The 25,504-nt window shown below is 44.1% G+C and overlaps 1 protein-coding gene and 1 long non-coding RNA gene across 2 annotated transcripts; one reads left to right on the top strand and one right to left on the bottom strand.

Annotated features, from left to right (window-relative positions):
- LOC120369457 lies at positions 1–20,750 on the bottom strand. The gene is made up of 4 exons (XR_005583170.1): positions 20,293–20,750; positions 7,396–7,508; positions 6,665–6,795; positions 1–67 (listed from the first exon to the last, which is right to left on the bottom strand). It is a non-coding gene; the product is annotated as an uncharacterized LOC120369457 (long non-coding RNA).
- Positions 20,751–21,594: 844 nt separating this feature from the next.
- Positions 21,595–24,091, top strand: BBIP1 (BBSome interacting protein 1). The gene is made up of 2 exons (XM_039481594.1): positions 21,595–21,808; positions 23,755–24,091. Exons 1-2 carry the CDS (start codon positions 21,763–21,765, stop codon positions 23,922–23,924), a joined length of 216 nt encoding a protein of 71 aa, XP_039337528.1. The 5' UTR covers positions 21,595–21,762; the 3' UTR covers positions 23,925–24,091.
- Positions 24,092–25,504: the final 1,413 nt, after the last annotated feature.

Genomic DNA, 25,504 nt, shown 5'->3' with positions numbered 1-25,504 from the left:
ATGGGACTGTCACTGGCACATTGGACTCAGCAGCCATCAAAGAACTCATCGGCGTATACACCATGCTCTGTAAAGAACGACAGTGTCACTGACCGCCACATTATAATTTGAGCAGTTACAACCAGATTCCCCCTTCAAGTTCAACTGGATTCTTTACTTCTCGACCAACTGCTATGTTAAACTGTAGTCTGTGCTGAGTCTTACATTGTCCGAAGTAGGGTAAGATCCCAGAATGTCATTTTTACCTATAAACATGTTATGTAAAACTGTTGTTAAAAAGCACAGAATGGGGGTCACAGAAATGATGTAAACCATGGACCTGGTATGCATGTACTTACCTTTATGCCCCAGGTGCCTCATCCAAAGCCCATTGGAGTCTTTTAATTGACTTGTGGGCTTTGATCAGGCCCATCACAACCCTATTGAATTCAGTGGGACTACGCAAGTGTGTAAAATTAAGTCCCTGCAGAAATTTTTGCAGGAACAAAGCCATGAACTACTGATGTGTGTAAAGTTAAGCACATGTGTTAGTGTATCCTGAATCAGGCCACAAATTTGCTAATAGCTAATTAGGATTTTTCAGGGCTCCTGGTAAGGTATCACAGATATAGCACTAAACCAAATAAAAGTAGTGTTCATACAGTGACTACTGGAAATTTGGTTTCATGGGGCAATTTTAATGGAATGAGGTTGCCACCCCTTTTGAACATTTCTGCTCAGTGGAGAATTTGGCAACTTAGTGTGTCAGAAAGGATGGCAGGGGGCTTTGAGCAGCAGTATCATTTCTATGTCCCCTTTATTCTTACAGCAATCTTCTCCTGAGTGCGAAGGATTTATCATCATGCTCTTTGCCCTTTTTTTTCTGATCTTGGAAAACAGCCCATTTGGACAAAAGGAGGAGAGAATCAGATGACACCATTGCTATAGCTGTGTCCTGAGCCACCTAAGGCTTCTGCTGTCCTCCCTTTTTGTGTGAGTTTCCTCCTTGATACTAATCTTAAACCTCTTTCCTCTCTCCCATTTTTACCTTCTGTCTAACAACCATCTGGCTTAACCAGCCAGAACAAATCTAACCTTGCAACACTTTGCAACTAGTTTGGCAAGGTACAAGCAATTCTTGCTTGCCAGGAGTGACTAATTGGGTCACATGTTGTGCCTTATGGTCTTCCAGGAATAAATCCTCAGCAGATGTAAATTGAAGTCAATGGAGCTGTGACAATCTACCTATCCAGTATCTAAATGGCAAGCATCAGCCACAGAAGCTACATTTTCCGCACTTTTGCCATTCTTTTCTTTCTCCCTGTTGGTGTGCATTTGTCTTTTCTCTTAATGGGGTAAAACAAGGGTAGGCAACCTATGGCACGCGTGCCAAAGGCGGCACGCAAGCTGATTTTCAGCGGCACTCACACTGCCCGCATCCTGGCCACCAGTCGGGGGGGGGGGGGGCTTTGCATTTTAATTTAATTTTAAATGAAGCTTCTTAAACATTTTTAAAACTTCATTTACTTTACATACAACAATAGTTTAGTTATATATTATAGACTTATAGAAAGAGCCTTTCTAAAAACCTTAAAATGTATGACTGGCACGCGGAACCTTAAATTAGAGTGAATAAATGAAGACTCGGCACACCGCTTCTGAACGGTTGCCGACCCCTGGGGTAAAATATAAAGTTTTAAGAACAAGGTCTACAAATAACTTTTCCTGTTCCTCCCCCCACAAAACAAAAACAACCCTGCCTCCAAGAATACAGTATTTTTTTTAATTTCAAACAATGTTTTTTGTTTTTAACTAGAAAGAGAAAGAATAAAAAAGTTGGCTACAATTGTTTGTAGTAAGATGAAGATTTACTTAAAGTTTCCAATAAGTTGATTGCCTGTTGATTTATTTCTTTTTATGTGTTAAACACCGTTTTAAAAAAATCTGATTTGATTATGGAAAAGGGAAATGAACTCCTTGTCAACAAAACACCAAAACCAAATTACTGTTAATGTTCTGGTAATTAAAAAGAAAACAAATAATACAGCTTAAATATTATAACCCTGTCAGGTCCTCACAACACTATTGGGATATCAAGCAAGGACAGTTCCAGTCCAGCAAAGCCGTTCACATTTGGTTAGATGCATCCTGCTAGTTTCCTTCATACAATTCTTTAGCAAATTAGCCAAAGTGACTTGTTTACATGTTTTTCTGCTAACAGATGCTAGATGGGGACACAGGCAGAATTAATTTTTAGCACTTAGGTCACAGGGCAAACGCTAGGCAAACTACAACATAGGAGGTTTAATGTCCTGGGGGCAACATTCCTTATGGTGACTACCCATTTGTTTCTATTACTGTTAATTCTTTGTGAAGTTACATCAACGCGCCCAGCCCCATGCTAGCCAAATATAAAGACAGTCCCTGCCCTGGAGACCTTACAGTTTGAAATATTTGTTCTTTGTGCAGTTTTTATTGAGCACCCATGTAGATTTGTTCCTAACTGCATCCTCTGTTTTAGTGATCATATTTCGTATGTGCTGTATATAGCTATGAAGCTGGCTGTTTTGTTGTCTGTGTACTGCACCATTACATTTCTAAGTCTTCTTGTGTGCTAAGTTCAACAGCCCTTTTGTTCTCAGAATTGCTGCAGCATATGCAGAGGAGACACACTCATATGGGAATGTTGGGAATCATTAAGAAAGGGATAGATAATAAGACAAAAAATATCATATTGCCTCTATATAAATCCATGGCATGCCCACAATTTAAATACTGTGTGCAGATGTGGTCGCCCCATCTCAAAAAAGTTATATTAGAATTGGAAAAGATTCAGAAAAGGGCAACAAAAATTATTAGGGGTATAGAACGGCTGCCATTTGAGGAGAGATTAATAAGACTCAGACTTTTCAGCTTGGAAAAGAGATGATAGCTGAGGGATAGCTATTGGGGGGAGGGATAGCTCAGTGGTTTGAGCATTGGCCTGCTAAACCCAGGGTTGTGAGTTCAATCCTTGAGGAGGCCACTTAGGGATCTGGGGCAAAAATTGGTCCTGCTAGTGAAGGCAGGGGCTGGACTAGATGACCTTTCAAGGTCCCTTCCAGTTCTAGGAGATTGGTATATCTCCAATTATTACCTTATGACTAAAGGGGGATATGACAGAGATCTATAAAATCATGACTGCTACAGAGAAAGTAAATAAGGAAGTCTTATTTACTCCTTCTCATAACACAAGAACTAGGTGTCACCAAATTAAATTAATAGGCAGCAGGTTTAAAACAAACAAAAGGAAGTATTTTTTCACACAACAAACAGTCAACCTGTGGAACTCCTTGGCAGAGGAAGTTGTGAAAGTCCAAGACTATAACAGGGTTAATAAAAGAACTAGATAACTTCATGGAGGATAGGTCCATCAATGGCTATTAGCCAGGATGGGCAGGGATGGTGTCTCTAGACTCTGTTTGCTAGAAGCTGGGAATGGGCAACAGGGGACGGGTCACTTGATGATTCCCTGTTCTGTTCATTTCCTCTGGGAAACCTGGCATTGGCCACTGTCAGAAGACAGGATACTGGGCTAGATGGACCTTTGGTCTGACCAAGTATGGCCATTCTTATATATAAAATGGGTCTGGATATTATGATGACATGATACAGCATGCTAAAATAGGGGTGATCAAATCTCATGCTTCAGCACCTAAACTAATTTCTGCAACTATCAGAACATTTTTAACAAATTTTCAATATTGCACAATTGGCCAACTGTATTCTGTGTGTGGGAGCAATGTTTACTTTCCTCTGAAGCATCAGTTATTCACCACTGTCAGGGCAAGATGCTAGTTTAAAAGACCAATGTTTGAACCATGTGATACTGCAACTCCTATACCACTGCTCGTGTAACCAAATCCTTTTCCCTAAAGAAACAGCCATAGACAGTACTTTGCATGTTCCTGCATCTCCTTCCATTGGAAAGCAGAGAGCTAATACTTGAGTAAATGCAAGAGTGTCTTTAGTTACTATCCATAATTCACCCATAAAAAGGGACCTATGAAAATTAATATGTGATCATATAATTTAAAGACTATCACAATGCAGCTGCACAAGTATGGTAACCTTATTTACAAGTATGGTAACCTCACAGGCAACCTCAATTCTGGAGTTTCCTAACTTTTGAGCACTTAACTACGCAACCGTACTAATGTTGTTTTAATGTAGGTTTCTTGCATGTAATTTCTTTGCTTTTTAAAAACCAAAAAACCCAGAAATTCTATCGTGTGGCATCATATTGACTCTTACGTGGATCACCAGCAGGGTTGGAATCTTTACTGCCACTTGAGCTAACCGAATAACTGATACAATAGTCGATTGTCATCTCTAGGGGACCAGCACTAGAAGCAATGAGACATACACTTTGCAGTGGGTTTCAGATATTCACTGGCTGCTAAAGAATGGCGAGAACCCAGAAGCTTGGATTTCATTCCAGGCTCTGGAGGGGTATATATTCTAGTGGGCACAGACCCTTCTTCCCACTCCCCCAAGCACCCTTCTGCCCTGTTCCCTCCAACCTGTCCCTGCCCTGTCTCTCCCCTCTCCCCAAACTCCTTGTGCCAGTTCCATTCTCCTTGCCTACCCAGCCCTAGTCTCCACTCCTTAGGCTTCTCATCCCAATTCCAATCTCCTTATTTGCCAGTCCTACTCTCCTCCTCTAGGCTCCTCCATCCTATCCCCATCTCCCTCCACTCCCAGTCTCTTTGCTCAGTCAGCTCCAGTCCCCCCCCCCCACACACACACACACTTCACCACCTCTTTGTCCCGTCTCCTTGCACAGCCAGTACATTTTTTATCCTCCCAGCTCCTTCTCCAATCTGTCTCTCCTCTCCCCACCAGCCTCCAATTATATCCCCTGCCTGTTTCCTCATCACCACTGGCTCCCAGTCCTAGTTTCCTTCTTCAGGCTCCTCAGCTAATCTCAGTCTCTCCTCCCACACTCTCCCTCTGGCTTTTTGTCCAAGTGTCTTTGTCCAGCCAGTCCCAGTACTCCCACCCTACACTGCAGCTCCTTTTCTGATCCACCTCCTCTCCCTTCCCACCCCCATTCCCTCCTTGCTGTTCCCAATCCTAGTCTTCTTGTCTAGCCTCACTCCCTAGCTCCTTGTCCCATCTCAGTGTCTTCCCCCTTTTCCCACACCGACCCCCAGTCCCAGTCTCCTGGCCCAACCAGTCCCAGCCTCCACTCCTCCCCCAGCTCCCAGTTTCCACACCCAAGGAGTCCCAGTCTCCCCTCAATTGCTATCCCCACTTTCTTTCTCCAGTCTCAGTTTCAGACTCCTTCTTGTCCCAATCTAACCTTCCCTGGCCCCTCCCCAGTCTGCCTCTTGTCTTGTCCTCCCCCATGCTGCCTGCTGGATGCCAGCAAGGGTGGTTATTGAAACCACAGGAAAGATAGGACCCTTGCTTTCAGTTCCAGGGCCTGGCCCCACCCTGGTGCAGAGCAGTAGTTACAAGGAAAGTTCAGCTTCACCTTTATAGCCCAGACCATGCTCAATAATGCCATTGGGAAGGCACATGCAGAGTTTGGTCAGCACTAGGTGGTGTGAAAAGCAGCGGTGGCTCCAGGCACCAGCGCACCAAGCATGTGCCTGGGGAGGCAAGCTGCACCGGGGGGGGGGAAGAGGGTGGTCTGACGGTTGCTGTGAGGGCAGCAGTCAGGCTGCCTTTGGTGGAATGCCTGCAGGAGGTCCGCTGGTCCCACGGATTCGGCGGTGGGTATACCGAAGGCGCGGGACCCGCAGACCTCCCGCAGGCAAGCCGCCGAATCTGTGGGACCGGGGACCTCCCGCAGGCAAGACGCCGAAGGCTGCCTGACTGCCGTCCTTGGGGCGGCAAAAAAGCTAGAGCCGTCCCTGGTGAAGAGTGGAGTATGCTCAATTTTGATGGATTCTTCAGAGACTGTAGTGGCTAAACTCTGAAAAGTCTTCACCAAGCATGTGCAAACAGAGATTTTTCAAAGACATAACTTGTACAATTTGAGTAGATTTCATTAGACCAGCAAAAAGCATATCCCTGACAAAAACACCACCCCCTGCTAACTTTCAAGCTCCCAATCCACGATATAGAGGTGCTAGAACTTCTCCAAAAAAAAAATCAGCATTTTTTAACATGGGCAAAATATCTGTATATATATTTCCCTCGCCTCATTCTCAAAAATGGCCAAATACTTTCCAAACAATTCAGCCTGAAGCAGATACCTGGTATGAAAAATTTCAGCCCCAGTGGTTAAAGTTTGACAAGTGAGAAGCAACTGAAAACAGGACCTTATAATCGAAAGTGTCAGGCAACCTTAGAAATAGGCATTGCTACAAGTCCTGCTTGTAATATATAATAATTCATTTCCTAAACAGTTAAATATCTTCTCTCGTGTGTGAAAGGTGCTAGTGTCACTCGGTGTTGGCTGCCATTTTACTGATGCTTCCAATCAGTCTAGTCTGATGATGTGTGGTCTGAGACACAAGCAGGGCTGATCAGCATTTGAATGTAGGAGGAGACCTTACCACCTTGAAAGCACTGCTTTTCTTTTTATTTATTATTTTTTTATTAAGATAAAATGTTTAATATTACAAAGGTGCTTAAGTTACTATTACATTAACCAAAATAAAATTCTAATAAAAAATAGTTGAACTTTCCTTACAATTTTCTGGATGACATTTCTAAAGGGTCCGGGCCACTGGGTTGAACTTCTGGGAGAATGGAATCCAAGTGCTGTTTGCATCTGCTGATCATTTTCTCAGGAAGGTGGAATACAGGCACAAAAAGTAATGCCTATTGAAAGGGGCATAGACAGAAAGGGCATGACCAGGAAAATGCACCTACCATGGAATTTCCAGGGGACTGCAGCTGGGTGAAGGATCTACTGGGTGAAAATATTTTGTACCACAAAGTGTAATTTCAAGTGCCTGCCCCAAGGAAGAACCCCACATCACCTGCCCTCCATGGAGTCCTGGCATTTATTATTATTTATATTATGGTAGCACTGTCAATCAGGGCTCCTATTACGCCAGGCAACATAGAGCTCAAGAACCCAAAAAAGTCAGCCCCTGCACCAAAGAGCTCACTATCTACCTGTCAGCCAGGCTGCAATGGGATGAGGCATACTGGAAGGATGAGATAATCATAAAACTAATAGAGTTTAGCAGACACCTCAGTGCCCCCCTTGCAACTTCCAGACAGAAGTGGTGCATCATGGCAGAGGCAAGTTTAGAGGCATTTTACACAGAGCAGCCATCAGAAAACAGAATCTCACTTTGGAGCGGGTTTGCTCAGCAGTGCGCACATTTAGGCCACTATCAGGCACAAAGGGCAAAGAACAGGAGGGGGAAAAAAGCTCGAAGGCTCTGCTGACATCTCAGAGTCTGGCCCTACCTCCAGAACTGGATTTACAGGCCAGTGTTAGCCTCCTTGACTTTCCTCAGGCACAAATATTTCCAAGACACAAGTGCTTCAGGTAACAGCTGTGGACGCTGTTATGAATCCAACTAGAAATATAAAAGAAAAAACAATGTCAGTAAATAATCATATTCAAAGGAATCAAAACTATGGTGCAAACACGGTAGGCCTCAAATATGTTAAAAAAAACAACACAGGCACAGTGAACAAAAAATAATCTTCTGTTCTCCCTCTCCCAACACTTCGCTGGTGGCACTGAAAATACCTCAGTTACAGCTCTCTGCAGCTGGCCACTGTGATATTGATGTAGAGCAGCAAACAGAATCACTAGCTTCAGCATCTCCCTCTTAAGTCTATAGTGATGTTCCCCCCACTGCATCCTCTTCAGGCCAAACTGAGGCCCTGGTTGACTTAAGGTGTATGTGGAAGGATGGGGAATGGGGATAAGTGCTTCCTCAGACATGACCCATTAGCCCAGGATCCTGTCTTCCGACAGTGGCCACTGCCAGTTGCTTCAGAAGGAATGAACAGAACAGGGCAATTACTAAGTGATCCATCCTATCGTCCAGTCCCAACTTCTGGCAGTCAGAGGTGTAGGGACACCCAGAGCATGGGGGTTGCATCCCTGACCACCTTGGCTAATAGCCATAGATGGACCTACCCTCCACAAACTTATCACATTATTTTTTGAATCGAGTTATGGTTTTGCTTTCACAACATCCTCTGGCAAGGAATTCCACAGGTTGACTGTCCATTGTGTGAAGAAGTACATCCTTTGTTTTACACCTGATGCCTATTAATTTCATTAGGTGGTTCTTGTGTTATGTGAAGGGGTAAATAACACTTCCTTTTTCACGTTCTCCACATTATTCATGATTTTAAAGACTTCTATCATATTCCCCTTAGTTGGCTCTTTTCCAAGCTGAACAGTCTCAGTCTTTTTAATCTCTCCTCCTATGGAAGCAGTTCCATACCCCAGTCATTTTTATTACTTTTTTTTTTGCTCTTTTCTGTACTTTTTCCAATTCTTTTTTGAGATGGGGTAACCAGAACTGCACATAGTATTCAAGGTATTGGCTACCATGGATTCATATTGTGACAATGATATTTCCTGTCTCATTATCTATTCTTTTCCTAATGGTTCTTACCATTCTGTTAGCCTTTTTGATTGCCGTTGCACATTGAGTGGATTTTTTCAGAGAACTATCCACGACTCCAAGATACCTTTATTGAGTGGTAGCAGCTAATTTAGACTCCATCATTTTGTATGGATAGCTAGGATTATGTTTTCCTTTGTGCAATACTTCATCAACATTGAATTTCATTTTCTATTTTGTTGCTCCATCACCCAGTTTTGTGAGATTCTTTTGTAACTCTTTGCAGTCTTCGTTGGACTTAACATCTTGAGTAATTTAGTATTGTCCGCAAACTTTGCCACCTCATTATTTACCCCTGTTGCCAGATCATTTATGAATATGTTGAATAGGACTAGTCCCAGTACAGATCCTTGGGGGACTTCACTATTTACCTCTCGCTCCTGCGAAAACTGGCCATTGATTCCTACCCTTTGCTTCCTGTCTTTTAACCTGTTACTGATCCATGGGTGGACCTTCCTTCTTATCCTATGACTGCTTACTTTGCTTAAGAATTTTTGGTGAAGGAGCAAGTCAAAGGCTTTCAGAAAGTCCAAATACACTATATCCACTGGATCACTCTTGTCCACGTTTGTTGACATCTTCAAAGCATTCTAATAGATTGGTGATGCACGATTTCCCTACACAAGCCCTGTTGACTTTTCCCCAACAAATCATGTTCATCTACATGTCTGATAATTCTGTTCTTTACTATATTTTCAACCAATTTGCTAGTACTGAAATTAGGTTTACTGTAATTGCCAGGGCTGCCTTGGGACTCTTTAAAAAAAAAATCGGCATTACATTAGCTATCCTCCAGTCCTCAATACAGAGATTGATTTAGCAATAGGTTACATACTAGAGGACATGTATGATCTGTAATTTCATATTTGAGTTCCTTCAGAACTCTTGGTTGAATACTATCTGGTCCTGGTAACATATTACTCTTTAATTTAGTGATTTGTTCCAAAACCTCCTCTACTGACACCTCAATCTGGGACAGTTCCTCAGATTTGTCACCTAAAATGAAAGGTTAAGGTGTGTGAATCTCCCTCACATTCTCTGTAGTGAAGACTGATGCACATAATTCATTTTGCTTCTCTGCAATGGCCTTGTCTTCCCTGAGTGCTCTTTTAGCACATTGATTGTCCAGTGGTCCCACTGATTCTCTGGCAGTCTTCCTGGTTCTGATGTCCTTAAAAAAATGCTGTTACTTTTTGTGTCTTTTGCTAGCTGTTCTTCAAATTCTTTTTTGGCCTGTCTAATTATACTTTTACACTTGACTTACCAGAGTCTATTTTCCTCAATAACATATAAACCTGTCTAAAGTATGTTCAGCAAAAGATGTGTTGTCAGTGAGGAGAAGTAATCACTTGCTCATTTACATTGTAAGGTTGACCTGGAAATATAAACTATTTGAACTGACTGATTCTCAATTTGCATGATAGAAGTTTAACTTGCTTGATAGCCTATTGGATATGCAATTTTCCTTTCCTCTAAATCAAAAGTGGACTGAGAGTGTATTATGGAGCCACAAAAACTTAGGAGGACACAGATGCGGATTTGATCTTTTTCAAGACTTTATAGTTCTAGGTGTCTGAAACAAGACTAGATAATTATGCTTGATGTAGGTTTAGAAACGGAGAATTTGCTTCAAGGTGTTCAAAGTTAGACCTGATCTTTCAGTTTAGTTGCATCTTGAAATCAGATTCATTGTATGAATAGGAGTGCCAATTACTGTAAATATTATTGCTCTATATATCTAATTTGTTTAGACCAATGCATGAAATGCTCAGTACAGCTAGTGCATTATTTACAAAAGAAAGATGTTATTCCCTGAAAGGGAGACTGCAACATAAGATATAATCTAATCACTACTCTTGTTACAAAGAAGAGTAAATCACTCTAAAAACACCTTTATATTTTATACATATCTATTATAACATATAGAAAATAATTAATTAAAAGAACAAGCTGCCATCTTGAATCTGGATGACATTGGAAAATGATGCGTGAGACACAGGAAATTCTGCTCACCATCTGAATGCACAGGAGAGAAACAGGCAAATTTCTGGGCTAAATGTTCCCAGGTGCCAGACTATACGTGCCTGCAAGGTGCAGCAAAGGCAAGGAACGCAGGGACACAGAGAAGAGCTATCACCTGTCAGAAGAAAAAGTGCAGGAGCAAAAGTGTTGAAAATCAGAAGTTGTGGGAGCCAGAATGTGTGATGTACGTGCTGGGGTGGGTGTGAAAGGAATGGTGCAGCTGCTTCTGTCCTGTGCAACTGCTGGCATCAGTCCACTTTCACTATACAAATTAGGCATTGATGTCCATTTCTATTGTCTTAAGAGCATCTTGTTTGTTCAATGTGCCTCCGCCTCTCACAGATGCAAAACACAGTATCGCACATATGTCAAAGATTATGTAACTCCTCTGCTAAATTCTACGGCAAGTCATGCTTAATGATGGTTGAGTTTCCAAAGAAAGTGGTCTGGACTGCATTACTGGCATGTGCCAAGTTGCATTATCTCAACACTCTTGCTTTACAGTTATCAAGCTCTTTCATTTCTACAGTACAATGCAATGTGCCACAACCAGACAACAGGTCAACTATGTTTCAAGCCACATGCTTGTTACATTTCACACATTACTGCCACCCTCTCCGACATTGCGTGTGCGTTTTCTATTTTGCTTTTTTCATGCACAAGGAGTATTCGTCATCTGTTACTACAGTGCCCATTTTGCTCATCCCTAATGTCTGACAGGGCTAAAACTAAGGACTAATTACTGAATTCTTCTGATGTGGCTCAGATTTGCTTCTGCTAGGTGGTGTTTTTTGTCTTTGAAGATTTATTAGCCCCACACACGCTGGTATAGCATGACACATGGCAGTGCTGGTATAAAAGTAGCATATGTTTCTCTTCATAAACCAGGTTAACAAAGGACTACATTCTGCCCCCTGCCATTTACAGGAGTAAGTGGGGGTGGCCCTCATATACCCACAAAGCAGGACATCGTACTGACCTTACTGATCCTCCAATCTTCAAGCAGACACAGGAGGGGTTCAGAGCAACTTCTCTGCAGTCAGAATGGAGCGGGTTAACTTACTTACTCAAGACAACAGATGGAAATAGTGTCAGCGTCAGGACTAGAAATCACCACTTTTGGAAGCTCCACCATCTGAACTGTGGTATACGTACAGATCAGGAACTAAGCGTGTTTGGCAGTGTCAACATTTCAGGGTAGCTGAAGTTCCATGGTCCACTCCAGAAATGCCCAGTCAGGTCTCAGGTCTTTAGCCATCACCTGTCTCAGCAGGGGCCATTCTCCCACTCCTTTCTGACAGGGGGTTTTAAGGCTTCACAGCTCCCAGCCTTACACTGTGATATCCCCCTGTGATAGGGTGTGCTCCCAACCAGTCCTGAGAAAATTGAATTAGGCCAGGTGAGCCCAATCGGCCAATTAAGCTGTAGACAGGGGAGATTTAGGCTGTGTGGAGGGCACTAATAAGAAGGAAGCTCACTTGTGAGAGAACAAAGTCTGGAGGTTGGCAACAGTATAGGCAAGGCTACAGGGAGGAAGCTACCAGTCTGGCTCCCTAAGGTAAGGAAAAAGTAAGGAAGTGGGGGAAATTACCCCTGAGAAAGAGTTTACCAAGCAGGCCTAAGAGAGAGGGGTTTGATTATGAAGACTAGAGCAGAGATTGTCAACCTACGGCACGCGTGCCAAAGGCGACACGCAAGCCGATTTTTACTGGCACGCTGCTGCCAGCCGGGGTCCCGGCCACCGGCCCCGCTCAGCCCGTTGCCTGCCTGAGTGAACGAAATCCTAGGCCGGCAGCGGGCTAAGCAGGGCCGACGGCCAGGACCCTGGCTGGCTGGAGCCGGCAGCCGGAACTCCAGACGGTCAGCTGGCTGAGCCGCTCAGCCCGCCAGCAGTCTGGGGTTCCGTCTGCCTGCCCCGCTCAGCCAGCTGCCGGTGTAGGTTTCTGGCTGCCAGCCCCTTGCTAGCCGGAGTCCCAGCCCCGCTCAGCCCGCTGCTGGCCTGAATGGATGGAATCCCTGGCCAGCAGCAGGCTGAGCGGGGCCAGCGGATGGGACCCTGGCTGGCAGGGGCCGGCGGACAGAACCTCAGACCGGCAGCGCACGTGGCAGACGGAACCCCAGATCGGCAGTGCGCTGAGCCGCTCAGCCTGCTGCCGGTTTGGGGTTCCGTCCGCCGGCCCCTGCCAGCCAGGGCCCCTGCCGCTAGCCCCGCTCAGCCTGCTGCCAGCCTGGGGTTCTGTCAGGGGCCCCTGTAAATGTAAAATGTATTACTGGCATGCAAAACCTTACATTTCTGAAGACTTGGCACACCACTTCTCAAGGCTGCCGACCCCTGGACTAGAGAATGAAAAGCTTGGGGAAGCATGGTAGGAAGTAGTCCAGGGAAGAGAGCAGTAAGGTACATGTAGCCACATACCTTAACTGCTCGCTGTAGGGCCCTGGATTAAAACCGAGAGTAGAGGGTGGGCCTGGGTACCTCTACCATCCACTTCAGAGTGGTATTGCTAGGGGCAGTGAATAGGGAACCGGCTGGAGTAACATAGTCAGGGCAGCGGGCATGAGGACTGCCTGCAGTAGGACTTTGAAAGACTTCCCCGTAAGGGGAAATTACAGTGTGAGCTGGCTGGAGGGTTGAGTCACAAAGCAGTCACTGTAACGCCATGAGCAGGAGAAGAACCGCATGTCAGAAGACCAGAGAGGAGGCACTGAACTGGGCAGAGCTAATCACCAGGAGGAGGCACCACTCAGTGGTGAACAGAGCAGTATCGTGACACCCTCCCTGAAGCCAGTCTGCCTAAAGCCAGTGCCAGTACTTTGCTTTCTCTCCAAGGACTATGAACGGTGTAGCGCCAGTAGTTACAAGTTACCATGCAGTACTCTCTAAGCAAGCACACTTATTCTTCAGGTAAAAGCATTCGAGAGAAAATATATAAAACCCTAAACAGATTTAAACCTACACTAAACATACCAGGACTCACTCATCGGCCTTATAGGGCCCTAGCAGGCTAAAGTCTTTCTACCCCTTCTGCAAGGATTGGGAGTGGACCATCTTGGACAGAACATCCTGTCCATTTGCTGGAGCAGAAAGAAGACCCCTGTTAGAATATAGCTATTCAGGCCTGCCTGCAAAGGCCTATACTTTAAGAACTTAGGTGTATTTTTATCACTTAGTTATAAAGGTATAAAACAAAGAATCAAAATCAAAGCCCGCCTGTGTATGGGTCTTCTCTCACTAGGATAGTCTGAGGTCTTGTTCTTAGGCTAAGGCCTTTGGCTAAGCATCAGGGGCAGCCATAAACTGGGAAATGAACGGTCCCATCCTCACATTCCAAACCAGTCACATTGAAATAAGGTGCTATTAGGCTGTTAGGAAGATGATCCTGTCCTGATAGTGCCCATCACCACCAGATAAAGAAACAGATCTTAAAATGGTTTAAAAAAAAAACTTAGTCTGATAGCATCCTGTCTGGCAAGAAATCACTTATCAGTGGCTGTGGTTGTGAAACTCTCATTTTATCTTTATCAAATTATCTTTTCTATTGTTAATCTGTCGGGTTCTCTAATTGTTTCTGTCTGCTGTATAATTAATTTTGCTAGGTGTAAGTTAATTAGGGGAGTGGGCCATAATTGGTTAGAGAATTATGTTACAATATGTTAAGATTGGTTAGCTAAATTTCAGTAAAATGATTGGCTAAGGTATAGCTGAGAATTTTACTATATAAACTGAGGTCAAGCAAGAAGTAAGGCGGGAAATTGTAATCATTTTTGCTAAGGGGGGGAACGGGAACAGGGACACAGGCAAGGCTCTGTGGCGTCAGAGCTGGGAAGGGGGACACGGGTTAAATGCTCTGCGGCATCATAGCTGGGAACGGAACACTGGGAAACAGATTCTGTTGGCTTATAGAGATAAGCCCGACTAGTGTGAAGGGCTTTGACTATGCTTGCTTAGAAACTAATCCCAATAAACACTGCGTTGTTTGCACTTTGGACTTCTGAGTCTTCTGCTTTCTGTGTACATGACAAGAACCAGAGGAGAGGGTGAAGGGAAAGCCTTCTAACAACCCCCAGTCAGTTTAAATACAGCTTTTTATGCAAAAGCCCTTTCTTTGTCTGTTGGTCTCCGGAAAACCCAGTTTGAACCAGTATATGCAAGCCTCCCAAGAGGTGGTATTTCTCTGGAGATGTTTACAAACTGAGGGAATCGCCTTAATCACCCCCTACTGTTCTTAGTTCCTGGGGAAAGTGTGGCAACGCTCCCCCTGCTGGAGTTTCATACAATCTCATAGGCCCACAATGATACACAGACCATTCATACACTTAACACAATATGGTCCCCAGAGATATTACATGAGGTTGCTATATCTGTCACAGGAAGCATGGGAGAATCTAATGGGAAAAACACTTGCACTTACAGCCCCCAAACAGACCTCACTTAAGTTTCTTTTCAGAGAGAACATGACAATAGTAATTTGCCCTCAAAATAAGACTTTGGGGGGGCAGAGGTACTTGGGAGGGGAATAATAAAAAAGGGATGTTTAGGCTGAATATCTGGGAAAACAGCCTGAAAAGCGGGATCTATTGAGCTGTGCAATAGTCTCCCAACGGGACGTGTTCAAACACCCAACGCCAGGAAATGTTAAAACCAGACTAGACTGAGCACTAGGCAATATACCATAGGAATGATCCTGCACCATCAGGAAGATGGATCAAATAATTTGATAGGTCTTTTCCACCTCTCCAGCTTCTCTGGAGATATATTTCTAAGGATAATACAACTTTCTTGTTTGACTGCATTGGGAGTTTTATGGTCTGTATGTTAAACTATTAATTTAATTTCTAGTACATTTTTAGGTATTGACATTTACTCTGTTATATCAATGATTGACTTATGTGTACTTCTGTATAGGGTCCATTGACTCATCACTTAATTTTTACCCAGTTAGTAAAGGATGATTCTCAGATTGTCCCCAACCAATTAAAGAAATATTCCAAGAGACACTCTAAGCAGCTGGGGGAGAGGTGGAATAATAAACAATAAAGTGACGGTGCATTTATGAGCAATTCTATCACCCTTTCCTAGCTCTGTAAGGCCCCAGGCCAAAGCTTAAGTGATTTTAACCACACAAGTGATGCACTAATCTCATAGAAACTCCTTTCTGGAGCATCTGGTGTGACAGCACAGAATGGAATTTATATATAACAATAAGGCAGGCAGTGAGATCTCAGCATTTGCTGGACAATAGTGACTTAGACGGAATAGAAAGTGCAGCCCGTCAGAAAGCTACTTCTGTGTCCCCTCTGCCATATGTTTTCAGACGTTCAGCATGACTCTGCTCACACTGAACGAAGCTGAAAGGAAGAGTTTCTCTCACTGTGGCACGGATCAGCTCATTCAGCAACAAAAGACAAGCCCTTCTACCAAGCACGGGGTTTTCCTCCAGGCTTTTATTCTAGCCTCAATGTGCACAGGTTGCAACCATCAAAAAAATCTCAAATATAATGATCAAATCAATCAGAAATAAACCCAGGCCCTACCACCTCATTCACAGAGGCAGTCGCCGCACTCCATGTCTGACTACCTTCCAGTTTTTATAGCACCTTGTATTCTTTCTGAGAGCCAAACTGGACTTTCTGTCCCCAAAGTTACCTTGTGATCTCACACTGTATACCTGTATGAGTAAATCTCTTGCTTTGATCCTGGGTGAGGATGGTCTGTACCCTAGAATGCCTGTGCAAGTTTCAAGGAAATAAAGGACAAATAAATGTATGAAAAACCCAGGACCAAAGCTTACTTGTAAGGAATGCCGCACACAATGTTTTATAAATGGCACAGAGTCATGCATCTTCACATGGCTATCATCAGTGCTTACAGAGGTAAGAGTTATATAAAAACCAATGATAAAGATTTGGGAAACAGACATTTTTTAATCTGACCAGATTGTATTAGTAGCTCCGTACTGAATATGGGATGGACACTATCAACCAAGCAGAAGATATCCCTTAAAACCCAAGGCAGATGGTCACCCGGAGCATTGCCAATACATGTGATATTGGCTGTTTTTAAATTTTCTTAAAACTCCAGGTTATGTGATCATGCAAGAATCTCAGCTTTCATTTTAAAATACAGTGAAGTTTCTAGCCCTTTGGTTGCAGGAAAAAGCTGGAAAGCATGAGATCTAATGGCTCAGAAAACAGAAAGAACCCAACAACTATTACATGATTTTGGGGGCCTGACCCGTGATTTTTTAACTCTTGGAACTGGCAACATTGCTACTCCTGAGCCCATTCTTCCCCCATGGGACATGGGACCTATCCTTGGTGAAGGTAGATATTTTTCATTCAAAACTTAAAATAAACATTCATTTTGTATTTGCAGTATTGTGGGGCTTTCAGCAAATGGCTGCAATGTTATGAAACTCACTGGATTCCAGCAATGCATGTCTATATGCTGTCTGCTGTTCTGAGACTATCCCTGGGAAGAGGAGGAAAACAAGGTTATCATTTATAACGCTGTTGCTGGTTTTGTGGTTGTGAGGCTTTCTGCAAAGTACAAGAATAACTCATTTGTGACATAACGAGTTTGAGGATGGCATCCAGAATATATTATCTTCATGCTTGGCTACTTTAAGGAACAATACTAGGTTTTATGTTAAGGTCTGTCTCATGTCCTTTGAGAAACATGTGGTTAGAGCACAGGACTTGGCATCAGGATACTGGAGTTCTGTTCCTGCATCTGCCACAAACCTGGGGCCAGATCCTGGCCTCCATTCCAGCTACAGTACATTGTGCCAATTTAACCAGCCAGCTGGGAACTACACTTTCATAAGGATAGTCCCAAGGTGGAACAGAGACAGCATAGTGGCTCTGCTTACTCTATTCCCAGCACAAGGGGCATTCGCAGGGAATAGAAGATGTGGGCAAAGTACCTCTGCTCTCCGGCTATTTCTGGCAGCTCGATTGGCCACTTGTGCAACTGAGCGTAAGTCAGAGCAGCCTTCACTCAGCCCCAGAAGCAGGGATCATAAAGCCACTTTTTCTTAGCAGAACCAAAGAATCAGATCCCTGACGTATAATTTGACAAGTCACAACTTCTGTCATTTAATCACTGCTTTCAGAATGAGCAGGAGTGGGTCCTCCAAGCCTCATTTTTCTCATCTGTGAAACGTGGTAAATAATACTTGCCGAGCTCAAGACTAAATCTCCTAACATTTGTTAGGCACTTTGAAATCTTCAGACAGAAGGTGCAAACTAGCAATATATTAGTTCATACCTGTACCTCTTGCTCACTTTCTAGCCTTCCAATTCCTAATGGTTTAATATAATCTTCCTCCAAGTGTCACAAGGTGTTTTAAAAATAATTCTACTGGCAACTTCTGGAACCAATCACCAGTAACCACCCATACATCACCACAACCCTAAGGATCAGCTTGTTTAGAAGAGTGACAAGTTGGCATTTGGCTAGCTGAGAAAATGGATTTAGCACATTGCCAGATCCCAGATCTCAATCAGTAAAATACTCACAAGTAACAAATCAAGTTGACCATTGTTTCATATCATCGAGGAAAAATACTGGCAAGAAAAACATTTTGGAAAGTAACTCCCTACATGACTGAGATGAGGTTTAGTTGCTGTAGAGGCCAATACTTACATAATGCTAGACTCCAAACAACCATCTGCGATGAACAAACAGCTAGAAAGACCTAGCCCAGGAATTGAAGTTAATGCCGTCTTGTATTTAATTAAACTTCCTGTCACTTTAAGGCTCTTTTTCACTAGCACAGAAATATGCGTTGCTCCAGTGCTGCAGAATTTTCATTCATAATTGGCATCTTGCAAAACCTGAGCTGTACTTTACAATTTAATATTTACATAGTATAAGAAGCTGATTATAAAGATTTTCTAGTTCATTTCTAACTGGGCCATTTACCAATTTAAAAAAATTAGTGCCAGTTAGACTTTCAGATTGCAAATTAATCAATTACACAAATCATGTTAAATTGCCTCTTCTAAATAAGGCCCTAGTCCTGTTTTCCTCAAAATCATGGGAAAACTCCAGTAGGTGCAGTTCTAGGGCATCAGATAAAACCTTTCATATTAAAGGCAATGGGAAAACTCCCACAGACTTCAAAGAATAAAGAGGCAGGCCCTGAAGTGAATGTGACAATTTTATGGCTTCATTAATATCAAGATTATGGCTTGGGGATTTTGAATTTGGAAGAAGTGGCTCACAATAGAAGATTTTCCTTTCCCCTGGAACAAGACAGAAAGCATTACCTTTGGCCAGCTCCACAACAAGCAGAAAGTAAAAGGCTTGTTCTTGCCCTCTGCAAGTTGCAATACTGGCATCAAATGTGACAAACAGACAAAAGTAAAGTGAAAGCTGTCTTAACTGACTACCTGAGGGACCACCTGATTCCTAGTATAGGTTGCCTTAAAGGAAAAAGAAAACTGTCCTTAATCAATGCTTGCAGGTGCTTTAAAAGCTATTGAAGAGTTGGTGTTGCTTACTGGAAGTGGGATTCTTAGTACAGGTTTCACTGGAACCCCACAAATGCATTAGAAATAGCAGTGAAGGATCATCCAATGGGTCAGCTGCACAGCATCCAAGTCAGCAGAGGGAAACACGACCAAGAGAAATCAAAACCAGAAAGAAAACTTATTATGGAAAAAAAATATTTTCCTCATTCTCTTTTGATCACTGAACAGTGCCGTTGTCTATAATTTCCACAAATCTTTGTCCACAGCTAATATACATCACTATGAAAAATGTTACCAGAATCTGCTGTTTCTTACTACATCTATAGGGGTAACTGATACTAGCTGAGATTGTGGTTAGCAGGTTGACACATGTGAACTGTTCCTACATGTGAGCTTTTCCCTCTACAAATTACTGAAGTAAAAGGCAGGGTGTACAGGCCATATAAACAATATCATTAGCAAAATCTAAAAATAACAGTTCAGCTTGGAATTGAATTAGTACTTGATTACCATCTACATGCAGAGCCAGAAAGCTGAAACTGCATCTACTGACTTGTGTTAGCACATTTACTTCCAAGTGCTCTTCAACGAAAGTTGCTACTAAATGATAAAGCATCCTCCAAAACACAGACAGGCCCTGCATTTATCTGAGTGATGAGAGGAATGCTGGCAAATCTGGTTTTGCTGGATTTGTGCTTTTAGCGTTTAGAAATACCCCAGCCTTTGATTACATTTTAAATTAAATTTTACATGAAACAGTGGCGCCACTCATACTACAAGTTCTAGGACATCAGATTAAAACTTTGATCAGAATTTGAAATCCTGGAAAAACCACTAATGGGCAATATCTTGTTGATATTTTCAAACAAGTGTAGAGTGAACTTGATGTCAGTGAAAGGTAGGATGACCAGACGCCCCAATAAAGTCAGGACTGTCCCAATATTTAGGCGTTTGTCCCGTGTCCCGACCGATATTTGGTCGGGACACAATTTGTCCCAATATTTCGTGGCACTCCCCCTTTTTTTTTTCTTGCTCCACCGGCGGCATTCTGCTTTTTTTGTTTGTTTGTTTTGCTTCACCGGCGACCCCCCCCCCGCCCCCGCCCCCATGTGTCCTGATATTTTCTTCCTCTCATCTGGTCACCCTAGTGAAAGGGGCTGGTTTGATGGCCCTAGAGAAGGAAATCCTGCTCTTGCAAGGTACTGAATACCCTCACCTCATGTTGATGTCAGTTGGAGTTGCAGAAGTTCAGCACTTCTCAGTGGTAAGATGGACTTCTCCACATTGCCCTACCAAAGACCATCAGTGCTGACAGGGAGAATCCCACTGTGGGCCGTCAAGTTCAAGTTCCCTGGCACATTCAGTTTTCTCAGGCTGGCAACAAGGGGACAATTCGGGATAAGTATGGTGGGCAACTTCTGTACTGCAGAGCCCTGTCCCTTAGGAACTGGGCAGAGGCTCACCACCTCCTTTCATGTTGATGTCATTAAGCAAGCTGCCAAGTGATAACTTAGAGCCTCCACCCTAGGCTGGGCTTCAACCAGAGATCTAAAGGCAAAGGGCTTTCTATCCCCTCCCCCTTTAGTGATTTTCCAGAACATTCTAGAAACATGTCAAATAGGAAAGGTTGCCATCTGGCCAGTTTTTAACTATTTGGGCAGATTTTGTGGTGCCTGGTTGGTTTCTCATGAAAAGATTTAATATGCTAGGTTTGGTTTTCACTTGGGACCAGCATTCCTCGTAAAATGCAAACACATGCAGCTGTGCATCAAAATCTTTAACTGCCATATGCATCACATGGCAGGGCCAATACCAGGTCCCACTCTTCATGCTGGGCCTTCAGCCTGCCAAAACTGCAACAGACCCAAGGGTCATGGGGGGTGGATGGACGACTCCTGGGTGGGATCCCTCAAGGGCTGAGGTGGGTGGGTGGTTTTTCTGTTCTCTAAAGAGAAAAAGCCTTGCAGCGTCCGGAGTAGCTAGAAGCCAGGTAGGGAGACTGAAAACCAAGGCAGGTCAGATTCCACAGCTGTGGGTGTCCTCCCTCCGAACCAGGCTGCTAAACACTCCCAAGTGAGGGCCACATCCCAGCAGCCCGGGGCGAGGGCAAGGCTTCATTTGCAATAAAGCAGGGCAGACGGAGGCGGTATTAATTATGGAGGTGTGGCATGCTGGGCTTGCCTCTCACATCCACCAGCAACCCCACAGACCCTGCCCCCGGCATACAACAAGCCCAGGGCAGCTCCAGCCTCCCCCATGTGCTATAGAACCACCAACGCACCACAATGCCCAGCATGCAGTGGGACTACAATTCCCAGCATGCAGTGCGATACCCCCAGACTACACTTCCCAGAATGCAGTCCGCCCCCCCCCCAAGAGACCAGGCTTCTCAGCATGCAGCGACGACAGGGTCGCATGGAACAAGACAGCGCAGTGCATGGTGGGGGCGCGTTATGTTTGGGCCGCTGCGCATGCGTTGCGATCTCCAGCAAAAAGGCGGGTCGATGCGCAGCGCGCGTGCGTTTGCGCGCCCTGCTGCTGGGACCGAGAATTACGACGTGACGACAGGACGCTGCGTACGCGGTACGCGTCCCGTGCTGGCGCGCGGATACGGGTAGGTTGCCTGCCCAGGCCCTAGCAACGGGGGCGGACCTGGCCGGGCTGGGAGCAGCCGCTCGACGCCGCCATGCCGGAGGGCAAGTCCCTCTTCCGGGAGGTGCTGCCCAAGCAAGGTAACTGCCCCCCCCCCCGCGCAGGGCTCCCCCCCGGAGAGCGGGGGGGGGGGTCACACCGCCGCCAGCCGGGGGAAATCGAGGCGCTCTGCCTCTGCCCACAGCAGCGAGGGGTTAGGGGGCTCGTACCCCGGCTGTTCCGGGGCAGCGAGCCCGGTGTGGCCCACGCTGGCTCCATTCAGTTAGCATGGGGGTGCCTGCCCTGGGTGACCAGATGTCCTGATTTTATAGGGACAGTCCCAATTTTTGGGTCTTTTTCGTATATAGGCTCCTATTACCCCCCGTCCCGATTTTTCACATTTGCTGTCTGGTCACCCTAGCCTGGCCGCACAGCTACCCGACCAGGGGTAGGCAACGTATGGCACGTGTGCCGACTTGATTTTCAGTGGCACTCACGCTGCCGGGGTCCTGGGCACCGGTCCAGGGGGCTCTGCATTTGAATTTGATTTTAAATGAATTTTCTTAAACATTTTAAAAACCTTATTTACTTTACATATAACAATGGTTTAGTTATATAGTATAGACTTATGGAAAGAGACCTAAAAACGTTAAAATTTATGACTGGCACATGAAAGCTTAAATCAGAGTGAATAAATGAAGACTCAGCACAGCACTTCTGAAAGATTGCTAACCCCTGTACCAGACTTTCCTCTCTGGGGTAGATGGACATGCACCCGCCCATGGTAAGATCTTAAGAGTAGAGACCTTGTCTTGGTTTTCTCTTCAGCACCATGCACCGCTGTGGTGTTATATGTAAATGGGACTACCCCCTGATAAATCAATCTCACCATCTCTTACAGCAGGGGTTCTCACACTGGGGATCGTAGTCATTATATGGGGGGTTGCGAACTGTCAGCCCCCCCCACGGAAAAAAAAAACAACCCTGCTTTGCCTCCAGCATTTATAATAGTGTTAAATGTTTTTTAAAAAGGGTTTTTAATTTACAAGGGGGAGGTTCTCTCAGAGGCTTGCTGTGTAAAAGGGGTCACCACTACAAAAGTTTGAGAACCACTGCCTCTTACAGCAACTAGAACCTCCAGCAAACCAAAAGCCAGCTACTCCCGCACCTTCCTGATTTAGACAAGGCCAATGAGAAGTGTGTGTAGGCATATTCTCAATTAAAGCAGGAATCCTGTTTTATTTTGATCACTCTTTCCCTTACCAGTGAGGGTATTTGAAAGCACATACATTTGTGTTTACAAACTATTGTAAGCCCTGACAGAAAACAGGAGAAAGGAAGCTCACATGATGATTACCATTTTACTTACCTGCCCTGTATCCCACCTCCCATCTTAATCATAAAATGGTTTTGACAACTTCATTCAAATTGTTAGTTCTAGCAATATAGTTTGAATGTTGGGATTGCAGGGCTGCTTTCAGACAGTAAAGCACTGAATTCTAGTAGCTGTGCTGGTAAAAATGTAGGCACTGAAAGGCAGGAAAGCTGTCACATGAGGACATAAGGTGGTATATTACATAAGCAATCTGCTTGGCAGCTATTGGAAAGCTGAGACTCCTAGTCATTAACTTGATTTTTAGAAGATAAATAGAAGGAGCAATGATAGTCTAGATGTCTGTATTTTTTGCACAGATCTGAATATATAAAAGTCCCAACCCTCAGCCATGTGACTTTCCAGTTCCTGAAAAAAATATTTTTTTTCATGTGATTCAAAAATCAGACTATAGGCCCACTTAAAAACAAGCCGGTTTCTTTATCAGTTGAGGATAATGACTCGTGCTTTTGCAAACCTTTTCCCCAAAATAACAGTATATTCTTTCAGAAAAACTAATGCTATCTTGTCCAAAATTAAGTATTATCTTGTATATACACACTAGGTTTTCCAATGACATTTGGTGCTCTTATCTGAGATGTATTTATACTTGGTTGTAAAATTATGCCAGTTATATGAAATTTACATATTCTTATTTTTCCTTCTACACTTCAGGGCAGTTGTCAGTGGAGGATGTGGCTACCATGGTGTTATGTAAGCCAAAACTGTTGCCTTTAAAATCTGTTACCCTAGAAAAGCTAGAGAAGATGCAGCGAGCCGCCCAGGAGACCATTCGCCAGCAAGAAGTGGCACAGAGGGAGCAGCAGCAACAAAGCCAACAATAGGGTCCATGATGGCTCACCCCCTCTAAGAAATATTTCACCTAAATATTGTACCTTAGTTTGCTTATTTTAATCTAGTGATGTTTGCTGTACAGGAATGGTAGACATCCAAACTAAACTTTCTTAGCTCATGTCTTCTTATATTATAAATGTCTGTAGATTTTGCTTAAGATTAGTCTGTTAGTATACTTTACTACCTTCTGTATAGTTGGGGCTTTCAGCTTATCTTAGCTTGATTTTTTTTTTTTTTAAAAAGCTCCATAATTGTGCTGGCTTAAAAAAAAAAAAGCCCCATGAAGAGTTTCAACATATTTAATTTTTTTTTTTGGTAACCTATTCACCTTAGAGTAACTCCTCACTTAATGTTGTAGTTACATTCCTGAAAAATGCAACTTTAAATGAAACGATGTTAAACAAATGCAATTTTCCCGTAAGATTTAATGTAAATGCAGGGGGTTAAGTTCCAAGGAAATTTTTGGGGGGCAGACAAAAGGCATTATATACTGTACAGTACTGTGCTGTGGTTGGGAAGTGCCCCTGGCTTACCCCACACAGACACAGCCCACTGCAGGCAAGGGCGCTAGGAAGCAGCTTCCCCGGAGAAGAACAGGTGCCCACTTTGTCAGGGAATGCTCCAGGCCCACCTTTTCCTGTCCCCGCTCCACTCCAGGCCCACCTCTTCCCACCCCCACTCCATCTCCTCTCCAGAGCAGCCGCATCCCCGCTCCTTCCCCACCAAGTCCTAAGTGCTGCCAAACAGCTGTTTGGCTGTGCTTAGGACTTTCTGTGAGGGAGCGGGAGGAGTGGAGACATGGCGCTTCCCCACTCCTCCCCCTCCCTCACAGAAAGTCTTAAGCTTCCCCCACTGCCAACAGCTGTTTGGTGGTGGGGGAAGCACTGGGAGGGAGGGGGAGGAGGTGGAAAGAGGAATTTGTGCAATGCTCCCTATTAAAGTCACTGCTCTTCCACAGAATCTTACAAGCAGTGGACAGAGCAGGCAGCCAAATGATGTAAGGGAGCATTGCACAACTTTAAACGGGCATGATCCCTAATTGAGCAGCGACGTAACTTTGAAACCATGTTAAGTGGGAGGTTGTTAAGTGAGGCGTTACTGCACTTTATTCATTACTTGAGGCTGCAGCTGTATAGCTAACACTTCTGAAATGTTACAAATCTTGCCTGGCCATTCTGGTCTACTATTATGTTAGAGCACAGCTCTGCTAGAGGTTAAGCAGTGTTTACTGTTTAAAGCACTACGTAAAGTGCTCTACAATCCACATGCTTACTGGAATAGTCTTGAAATGTATTGTGCCTGATGAGTACCGGATAAGGTTGATGTCCAGAGTGGGGGATCATTTGAGATGATTGGGGATCAAACCCTCCAACTGCTCTTATCCTTTCAGGATTTATTTTAGCTAATTCATTGCCCCCTTTTAGTGGGTAAAATTTGCTCCTACACCATGGGTTGATACAAATTGATGCACCAAAAACAGTGAAATGTACATGCGCAGTAAGTCTGCTGCAAGCAAAAGTTTGTAGGCAGTCTGCCACAGTTAAGTGGGTGGCACAAGCTGACATGCTGC

This window comes from Mauremys reevesii, linkage group 7 (assembly GCF_016161935.1).
Source record: "Mauremys reevesii isolate NIE-2019 linkage group 7, ASM1616193v1, whole genome shotgun sequence".
Classification (NCBI taxonomy): Eukaryota; Metazoa; Chordata; order Testudines; family Geoemydidae; genus Mauremys; species Mauremys reevesii.
Note: the sequence above shows the minus strand (reverse complement) of the source record. Positions and strands in the feature narration are given on the sequence as shown.